This window comes from Octopus bimaculoides, chromosome 23 (genome assembly GCF_001194135.2).
Source record: "Octopus bimaculoides isolate UCB-OBI-ISO-001 chromosome 23, ASM119413v2, whole genome shotgun sequence".
Classification (NCBI taxonomy): domain Eukaryota; kingdom Metazoa; phylum Mollusca; class Cephalopoda; order Octopoda; family Octopodidae; genus Octopus; species Octopus bimaculoides.
Window position 1 is genome coordinate 22,612,606 of NC_069003.1, and position 11,111 is coordinate 22,623,716.

Genomic DNA, 11,111 nt, shown 5'->3' on the forward strand with positions numbered 1-11,111 from the left:
ATATATATATATATATATATATATATATATAGAGAGAGAGAGAGAGATACATACATACATACATACATACATATATGTAACAGTTTTAGTTTTTGCTGTTTTATTTTAGCTTTTCTTGTTAAAAGGGAACCACAAATTACACTTAAATTAGGGATCTCCAACAAAATATTAATGCAAGGTTAAACAGAATCTAAGCTGGTAAATGTATGTGCTGGCATAATAGTTTGAAAACATTGCTAAGCAGCAGAAATTAATTAATATCAAAAGATAAAGTTATTCTGTATGAGAGTGTGAAAAGTGGTTGAGCTAAAAACGATAATGTCTAAATGTCGGATTAATTTTAAACCTTTAGCATTCAGATGGCTGCGTGGTAAGTAGCTTGCTTACCAACCACATGGTCCCGGGTTCAGTCCCACTGCGTGGCGCCTTGGGCAAGTGTCTTCTACTATAGCCTCGGGCCGACCAAAGCCTTGTGAGTGGATTTGGTAGACAGAAACTGAAAGAAGCCTGTCGTATATATGTATATATATAAATATGTATGTGTGTATGTGTTTGTGTGTCTGTGTTTGTCCCCCCAACATCGCTTGACAACCGATGGTGGTGTGTTTATGTCCCCGTAACTTAGTGGTTCGGCAAAAGAGACCGATAGAATAAGTACCAGGCTTCTAAAGAATAAGTCCTGGTGTCGATTTGCTCAACTAAAGGCGGTGCTCCAGCATGGCCACAGTCAAAAGACTGAAACGAGTAAAAGAGTAAAGAGTATTGTTTCGAATTAATCATGCATTATCTTGTAGCTTCAAGATTTCAATGGTGTGTTTGTATATATTGAGAATGACACTGTAGGGTAGGTGTGAGAGGTTGGATCTGGTCAGTTTTATGTTAAAACATGTAGAATATTTGGGATGGATATGGCTGGATTAAATGCTAAAAGGTTAAAGATTACTAACCTCATCTTTTCGGGATGTGTTAGTAGCATTGTGGGCGGTGGTATAAATCTTTTCTTTGTATTTTTAATTGCTTTATCAGACAAAGGACAGTACTCATGGTCTTTGTAACAGGAACTTGAGACTTGTAGCAGGAGTGGAGGATCACTGCCGTAGAAAGCAGGTCATCAAATACACTGCGTAAGTCTCAGATGAGAGAACTGATCTAAATTACATCTAACTATGGACTATAACTGTACAAAGGGCACCGAAGGCCAAGCTGGAGAAGCTTCACAATGTGCGTGTGTGCACGCGCACACACGCACGCATGCACACACACACACACACACACACACACACACACACACACACACACACACACACACACACACACACACACACACACACACACAGAGACACACTCTCTCTTTCTCTCTCTCTCTCTCTCTCTCTCTCTCTCTCAATGATGGGATTTCTTTCTGTTTCTGTTTAGTAAAGTCACTCACAACCCTTTGGTTGGCCCTAGACTGTGATAGAAGAGGCTTGTCCTAGGTGCTGCATAGTGGGACTCGACCCAGAGCCACACGGTTGGGAACCAAATCCATTCTAGCCTTCTGTACATAAAGCTCCTCTGGTATCATATAAAAATCGAGGGTAAGAATGTATAAATAGATTTTGTTCTGCTTGTATTTTGGTAACCAGGGATTAGGTCACATGATGTAATCATCATACTTTAGTAAGGATCTGTTTTCTTTCGAAATTTCTAAAATGCCTGGTACTATACTTGCCAAAATAACAAGACTGTTCAATTTGTTTTAATTATAAATTTGTTCTTTTTTTCTAGCACTACATTGTCTAAGCACAGGCTTAACTATATGTAGTTACTATGCTACATAGAACTGGTTAATATAGCATGTTTTTATCACTATTGAAGCTTTAGTTTGTTTATATTTGAAAGTACTTTAGAATGTTTTTGTTTGAAAGAGGTGGGGGCTGGGAGCTAATAACTCACAAAGAAAAAGGCACGTGGGATTTTAGGATAATATTACATTACAATATCGGCGTACTAGTGGTTCACCATAGTTTTTGTTCCTCTTTGTAAGTGAGTGAATTTGTTAGAATGTAGAGGATACTTTAGAAATGCTAGGTTTGTTGTTATTGTTATTCTTGCTGTAGTAAAGCAGTATTTTTTCAGAACTGTTTATGACTACGTTGTTAAACATGTCTTTTTCCATTCTTAAGTTGGGGCGAGGCATGATATGAGAAACATCTGATTGTTATTTGTAGTAGGTCAAGCAACCATGTTAAAGTCCTCCTCTTTGTATTACAATATTTGTTAATATTGGTTTCAAATTTTAGCACAAGGCCAGCAATTTCGGAGGAGGGAGTAAGTCGATTACATCAACCTCAGTGCTCAATTGGTACTTATTTTATCATCCCTGAAAGGATGAAAAGACAAAGTTGATCTTGGTGACATTTGAACTCAGAACAGCAGTTGAACTCACTCCCTTTCCATTCAACCAATAGTAACAATATCACTCAGGAGGTGAGCTGGCAGAATTGTTATCATGCTTGGCAAACTGCATAGTGGCATTTTGTCTATCTATACGCTTTAAGTTCAAATTCTGCCGAGGTCAACTTTACTTTCCATCCTTTTGGGGGTTGATAAAATAAGTACCAGTTGAGCATTGGGGACAATGTAATTGACTTACCCCATCTTTCAGAATTGCTGGCCTTGTGTCAAAACTTGAAACCAATATTGATTGGTCGAATTAAGTTTTTCCTAATATAGTAGTGGATGTGAAGCATTTTATCCTGGCCAATGCTTTAGTTACATCTGCTCCTATTAAATCTGTGGCTATTTTAGATAACTTGCACCCTTTCTTGTTGATTAATACTAGGTCAGCAAATGAACCAGCAAATTTATAACTGAAGGTGTTCCAGCTATGATCATCTTTATTTCAACCATTGTGTATCATGAACGCTGACTCTGAAACTTTTTGGCTTTATCTTTTACCTTCTACTTGTTTCAATCGTTAGACTCTGACCATGCTGGGCCACCACCATGAAGAATTTTTAGTTGAATGAATCAACCTCTTTTGTTGAATCACTAAGTTATGGGGATGTAAACACACTAACACCAGTTGTCAAGCAATGGGTGGGGGACAAATAAAGACACACACACACACACACACACACACACACACACACACACACACACACACACACACACACACACACACACACACACACACATAAATATATGATGGGCCTCATTCTGTTTCTGTCTATCAAATCCACTCACAAGACTTTGGTTGGCCTGAAGTTATAGGTGAAGACACTTCCCAAGATGCCATGCATTAGGACTGAACCTGGATCTACGTGGTTGTACCTACCATACAGCCACACTTGCACTTGGAATACTGAAGTTTTAATTTTTAAAATTATTCTGTTATTGGAGTGTCTGCCATATTTGTGCATGTATTTTTAAGATTTTGGTAATTGTGTGTAGATAAACTTTTTATGACATATTATTGGGATACAGCCTTTTGGTTTGCCAGCCCCCAGTCAAACTGTCCAACCCATGCCAGCATGGAAAGCGGACGTTAAATGACGATGATGATTATTGGGCTTGGATATTTTTTTTTAACAAATTCTTTCACATATCACCCAAAAATTGTGCTGGAGCATGTCAAATTCATTATTCCACTGCGGACATGCATGTTATAGATTCGTCATCACCAATTTACATTATTGACTATGTCCTTTTTTTCTTTTATGACATTAGTATGTAGTTTGACAAATTGCTATTTCCATCAGCTTCAGCAACTGCATAATAGTATCCTCAGTGTTAAACATGGGTGTTAAAAAGGTTGATGACCCAAGCAGAACTAACTAGCTTATGAATGTAACTGATCTGATTTGCTTTTTTTTATGTTTGTGTCATGGTTTTTGTGTTCCAAATTTTTTGCCAGTATATCGTATGTTAAATATCTTTTTCTTTCGTTTCCCTTATCTCTCTCTTCCCCTCTTTCTCTCCCCCTCTTTCTCTTCCCTCTCTCTCTCCTGTTTTGTTCCCATAGGTTGTGTGAGTGCTGTAAAATTATTTTTAGTTTGTTGAGAGCAAATTGTGTGTTGGATCTTTCAGAGTTTATAATATATTTCAATAGATGGTGCTCAAAAGAGTCATCCCCTCCTCCATGCCGTCCAATAGCCAGCTCTGTTTCTTCCTACCCTATACACATCTAGTCAGCATTCTCTATTTTCAAAAGTGCCTTTTGCTAGGAATTCTCAACCCAAATATTATACATCTTAAATATTCCATTGTTAGCTATTTTTGTTTGTTTTATTTTCACCTAGGATTCATAACTATTTTGTCTATTGTTGCATTGTCACAGATCAACCCTAATTAAGCAGCCCTATCTATTATGATCAAAGGCATTCTTTTTAAGATGATAGGGTGTGATTTGAGAGGCATTTGGCTGCTGTATGTTGCATATCAAGTGTATGTGTTGAAGCTCATTTAATATCTCATGACTGTTTGCTTTCCTACCCCATACCTGTTTTCATCATCATCATCATCATCATCGTTTAACGTCCGCCTTCCATGCTAGCATGGATTGGACGATTTGACTGAGGACTGGTGAAACCGGATAGCAACACCAGCCTCCAATCTGATTTGGCAGAGTTTCTACAGCTGGATGCCCTTCCTAACGCCAACCACTCAGGGAGTGTAGTGGGTGCTTTTACGTGTCACCCGCACGAAGGCCAGTCAGATGGTACTGGCAACGGCCACCCTCAAAATGGTTTATTTTATGTGCCACCCGCACAAGAGCCAGTCCAGGGGCACTGGCAACGATAAAATACCTACTAAGCACTCATTATTTCTTACAAGATAGCTGATTACTAGAAAGTATCTGCTTTTGTGCGCTTGGGTGTTGTGTACATATTACAACATGCCTATGTCTTTTCACAAAGTAGCATAGGTATGCCCGCACGTGTGTTGTGTACGTATTTCAACATGCTTGTGTCTTTTCAGGAAGTAGCACACGTCCAATTGTGTGGTTAAGAAGTCTGCTATGCAACCATGTGGTTCCAGAGTTGATCCGTGTGAGAGCTTCAACAAGTGTTTCTTGCCAAAGTCTCAGGTTGATCACTACCTCGCGATGGAACTTGGTGGACATTAACTATGAGGGAAACCATTACGTTTATCTTGTACTTGTCTCAGTAATTAGAGAGTGGCCATGCTGGGGCACTGCATTGCAGAATTTTTAGTCGAATCAATTGACCCCCAGTACTTATTTCTTTTAAAGCCTATCAAATCGTTTTGCTGAACTGCTAGATTCTGGCGATGTAAACACATCAACAATGGTTGTAAAGCGGTGGTGATGGACAAACATGTTTGCGCACGCACACACACCAATACACACACACACACACACACACACACACACACACACACACACACACACACACACACACACACACACACACACACACACACAATGGGCTTCTTTCAGTTTCCGTGTACCAAATCCACTCACAAGGCTATAGTAGAAGACACTTGATCCTAACACTTATTTTTTTATAAGCCTGGCACTTATTCTACCACACCCTTCTGCTGAACTGCTAAGTTACAGGGATGTAAACAAACCAGCACCGTTTGTCAAGTGGTAGTGGTGGTGGGGACAAATACAAAGACACACACACATGTATGTGGCGGGTTTCTTTCAGTTTCCATCTATCAAATCAATCCGCAAGGTTTTGGTCAGTCTGAGGCTCTAGTAGAACACACTTGCCCAAGGTGCCATGCAGTGGGACTGAACCTGGAACCACACAGTCATGCCTGTGCCTTTGTTTATCTTTTGCTGATGGTTATCAGTAAAATATATGAACATCAGTAAGACTTTGAAAAACCAGTGATTGGTTCATTGAAAATCTGTAACCTACTGTAGGCCTTCTTGTTTATACATTGCAATATAAAAAATGTGCATGCATGTGCATGCATGCGCATGCACAAACTCTTCACAGCCACATCCTCATACTTGCATGTGTATAGATGCAAAAGCTCCAGCATAGGTTGTAATTCAACTTTTCATAAATTGGATATTTCAATCAGGCACCTAAAAATGTTTAGATAGAAGCAGTTTGAATTCTCAGGGTTTTTCTGTTTTTAGGAAAACAATGGAAATAGGCAAACACTAAGAATATTTATCATTGCATCTTTAAGCTCCTCCTACGTTTTAATTTAAATATTTTTGAAGATTTTTTTTTGTTTCTTTGTAAAATAAATACTATGATGGTTTATTTTTGAAGTATTTGTTTGTAATTACCTCAAAAATTAATTAGATTAATAAGAAATAAAGCGAATTCATTTATTTGAATTTAGTCTAAATACCCTTCTAAGTTAAATATATTTGGCACCTAATTAATATCAAATCAGTGAGGGCACCTCTTATATCAGCAAAGTTGCCTTCAAACAACATCCTTAGAAAAGGAAGGACTCATTGGATAATGATGTCATTAATATACTCTTTAATTGTTTCAGTCATTTGACTGCGGCCATGCTGTAGCACCACCTTTAGTCGAGAAAGTCGACCCCAGGACTTATTCTTTGTAAGCCTAGTACTAATTCTATCGGTCTCTTTTTGCCGAACCGCTAAGTTACGGGGACGTAAACACACCAGGATCGGTTGTCAAGTGATGGTGGAGGGACAAACACAGACACACAAACACACATACATATAAATATATATATACGACGGGCTTCTTTCAGTTTCCGTCTACCAAATCCACTCACAAGGCTTTGGTCGGCCCGAGGCTATAGTAGAAGACACTTGCCCAAGGTGCCACACAGTGGGACTGAACCCGGAACCATGTGGTTGGTAAGCAAGCTACTTACCACACAGCCACTCCTGTGCCTATTGTATGAAAATTAGATGACATGGACAAAGCTGGAACATATTTGCTCATAATTTAAGTCTCCTTGATCAGAGATCAATAGCAGCATTTCTGATTACATTTCAGCTTTAATCTGAAATTCAGTTCTTAATAACCGAAGGTTTGTCAAGGAATAAAGCATGGAGATTATTCAGTTTTGATTGAGATTCTAGTAACAGTTCCTTAATAGTTAATCTGTCACTTCAATTTTTGTTTCATAAGCAATTTTGCAGTTATGTCTGTGTATCTAAGTTTGTGCAACACCTCTTCTGCTTCAAATAAGACCCAAACTTTGCAAGTGAGATTGCTTAGATGGAAACTGCAGAAACTCATTTGATGGATTGTACTGTTATTTGGTGGTAGACTTATGATGCTAGCCACCTAGCCTTTTGGTGCTTTTAACACAGTCCACTCTTGCAGATATTTGGACTAAGCTTCTGATCCAAGGCTAATCCGAATTAAAGTTTCTCTTCATCATGAAACCCAGAAGCCATGAAAAAATATGATTATGGATACTGCCCTCCTCCTCTGAATATTGTATAATTGTTTTTAGCTTGTAAAAGTTCATAATTCAGTATCAAAATGCATATTTTGTTGAATTTATAACAGTTAAACACATCTCAAGAAAAAATGATGGTAATTAGGCTGAAGCTTTGAAGTCGCTTAACTCTTCACTAGTAAAGATAAAATGAATGTGGCACTCTACTGAAAAGTATTGAATTTAGTGTTCTTATATATATCTTATTAATGAAAACAAACATTAATAATTCCTTTTCGATCTATTTAATGTTCTCTTTCTCTTTTTTACAGTTAAAAATGCCCAAGCCTCACAAACATTCACCATGATGTAGGGAAGACAAATATACCGCAGAACATTGGCAGTTCCCAAACTGGATAGATAAATAATTGTTTCTGTAGGCCTTTGTGCCTCTTCCTTGTTTACAGTTGTGCTTTGACAAATACAGACTAACAACAACAAAGAGAGAGAGAGAGACAAATACACACATACAGACAGAGAAAGAGAGTATTTATTTGAAATTTTATAAAGTGAGGAGTGACTCTTCCTCCACTTTCAGGATGTGTACGAACTGTAAACTTTTAGCTGATCCATTGCTACATCAGTTGTTTCTTGACTCTAGCACGTGCAAGAGCTCATCTGCAGTCCAGAGCATTTTATCTTCCTATCCTATTAATCTGTCATTCACCCCACCCACAGACCACTTCATCTCCTTGCTGATACTCTCTCCTTCTAGTTCTTCTACATCCTCTCTTACACTACCTATAGCAGCAGCAGCAACAACAAACTCATTTTGATTAGTTACTCAGCAATGTAAGTTATAACATTTTCCTTCTTGTGTTCAGTAATTTCCTGTTTTATTGTTTTTCCTTTTTCCCCCCACTCCCCTCTAATTTAAAACAATTTGTTGATTTGTTGCAGGTCAGCTCTGATTCAGCAAGCATATGATGAAAGGCATTGTAGCCATAATATAGGTCTGCATTATGTAATGCTTTTTATTTCTTTCTTTCTTTCTTTTTTTTTAAATCTAAGACAGTAGTTTGTGGCTGCTATTTTTACCACTTCAAAGACTACCTTATTGGTCTGTAATCCATGTGTTTATGGTCCAGCGATTTGTTATACATTTATACACCTTTGTGTCTACAAAGCAGTACCTCAATTCTCCTCAAGTCGCTGAAGGAGCCTTTATGTGGCCACTTGGCCATATCTTCCTCAAAATGCACTCTACAGTCTTAGAAAAAATAAAATAAAAAGAAAGGGATACATTCAATACATTATGCCACTAAGTAAGATACATGGTGATCATGTCGGGAACTTTTTTCATCATAGTTCTTCTCAGATCAGTGCTGACTTGCGGCCCAGTGACAACAGTGTATTTACATCTGAAATATCTGTGGCAGTAAATCAGCAGACATTGGTTTATAATGGTGAAGTATTAGAAGATCAAGGGTTATTATTCATTCATTCATTCATTCATTCATTCATTCATACAGTTTCTGTCTTTGCACAGTTATCATTAATTTCCTTCTACTTTTCAGTAATATTTGATTTGCCCCTGTGACTTGATAATCATGTCTTTAATATTGTTTTACATCTGTTCTCAGTTTCAGCGTGTGCACACATCATCATCATCATCATCATCATCATCATCATCATCATCATCATCATCATCCTTATCATAACATCCACTTTTCTGTGTTTGCATGAGTCACATGGAATTCATATACCCAGAAGTGCTTTCTGTCACCAGACTTTACCTATTTCCGAGCACAGTAGATGTTTTCTCGTGGCCAGCCATGTTTTTCGTGAAAGACTGGAAAGGAACAACATCACATGTATAGCATTGACACTTGTTTACAACCATCATGTGATGGCAAGATAAGGTGTTTCTGAATTGCAAGGCAGCACATGAGAGCTAACCAAGATGTTGTGTGTAAGACGTGTGTGTAAATGGGATAATAGTGCACTTGCATTTTGTGATCCTGAAAAGGAAGAGGCATGGAAGTACTCATATAAAAGGCTCCAAAATTGAAAGTGACAACAGTTTTTTGTTTTGTTATTTGAAATTATTATACTATAATGCACCATAGGATCTATGTGTCTCATATATACTATTAAGAGTGCTGTCTGTGCTTCAAAATGATACCTCTTTTGTAATGTAGCTTTCCACTCCTGATGGCAGCAACCTCATTTCATTCAAGTGCATTGAAATAAGTTTTCCAGATGTCCTCTTATGTTCATTAAACAATTTGAAACTTCAGAATAGATGCGGATTCCAAAGCATAGTTGAAACTCCTGACATAACTGTTCTATGCATGGATCATTTCTGGAAGTTTATGAATTAAGTCAAACTTGGAGAGACAGTGTTTCTATTAAGAACCTGTCTCATTAAGTCAATAACAAAGTACAGCTGCAGAAAGAGAGGCTTTTCATTGGGAGGGGCTGAAGTGAACTGATTTTGTGGTAGATCTGCCCTTGTACTTTAAAAGTTTGCATGACATATATTTTCTGTTGTTCTTTTAAAAATGCATAGATCTTAGTTGTGGCAGTAAAAAGGGCTCTGGTGGCTCAATAAAAATTAGTAGATTAGCTTTTTCCATTGGACCAGCATATTGCATTTGTCTCTTGTTTCCATTTATTGTTCAAGCACTTGTCATAAATTTCGAATGAGATGCCATTTGAAACTATTTTTTTCAGAAGCACAGTTATGCCCAGTATCCTATTTGAAGGCAACTCTTTTCCACAGCTTGTGTGCGTGTATGGGCAGGATCTAGCATGTCTTGCTCTTTGAGCTTTCTATCTGGCCCTTACACTCTTGTGGGCATTCATAATGCATGGATGGTGAACCTGTTGTCCATCAGGCACCTCCACTTGTCTATGGACAGCTTGTCTGGTAGCTTTCTGTTTATAGTAAGTGTCATGTTCACTATCAGTCTCAAGTTTCTTACCAGCTGCATTTCCTGACTGCATTCAGCTTGCAGTCTTTATTGAGGCAATTCATCTGTTTGTTTCCCTCAGAAGTACACTTGCATTTGGCAACAAAAGACATTGTAGTTGTGGCACATATTTCCAGTGCCAATATTGATGGAAACAAATTATTATAAAAGCAATTGAAAAGCAAGTGTTCTTTCTTGTTATACCAGAGAGGGAAAAAAGTCTTACATCAAGACAAAGAAAAGAAAATGAACAACCAAGAAGCTACGCAATCATTGTTGTAGAATAAAATTATCAGTGTCTGGTGCTGACTTAAAGGGAAATTATAAAAATGTGATTTCAAGAAATGTAAGACAGAGTGTATGGAAATGTAAACAAAAATAGTTTGACATAGTCAAACCTCCAAAGATACTGGAAACATTTCCCCAGTCCCTTTGTATTATTTTTGTCTTCTACTCAAATATTGACACATTTTTTTCGTGATGTAAATATTGAGAGAGATAGAGAAATACATACCAGTAAAAAGAGAGGATTTGTAACAGTCGATGATGAATAGGAGAAGTAAACCATTGAGAGTCTGAAGTGAGGTAGCTGCGGAGAAACAAATGAGTGTTAAATAAAAAAGAGATTTTGGGGGAAGAATTGGACATAGTGTGCAGGTATAGTATGAAGCTTGCTTCCCAACCACATGATTCTGGCTTTAGTCCCACTATATGACACCTTAGGCAAGTGTCTTCTGCTATAACCTTATGAGTTGATTTGATAGACGGAAACTGAGAGAAGCCTGTCGTGTATAT

The 11,111-nt window shown here is 37.8% G+C and overlaps 1 protein-coding gene across 3 annotated transcripts in view; it reads left to right on the forward strand.

Annotated features, from left to right (window-relative positions):
• Positions 1-11,111, forward strand: part of LOC106876968 (uncharacterized) — a 200,886-nt gene that overhangs the window by 87,180 nt on the left and 102,595 nt on the right. For all 3 annotated transcript variants that reach the window (XM_052975918.1, XM_052975919.1, XM_052975920.1), the window contains exon 3: positions 7,674-8,193. Coding sequence is in view for 1 of the 3 variants with exons in the window: in XM_052975920.1 (XP_052831880.1) it covers positions 8,192-8,193 (2 nt within the window). In the remaining 2 variants the exon portion in view is untranslated. The remainder of the gene's footprint in view (positions 1-7,673; positions 8,194-11,111) is intronic.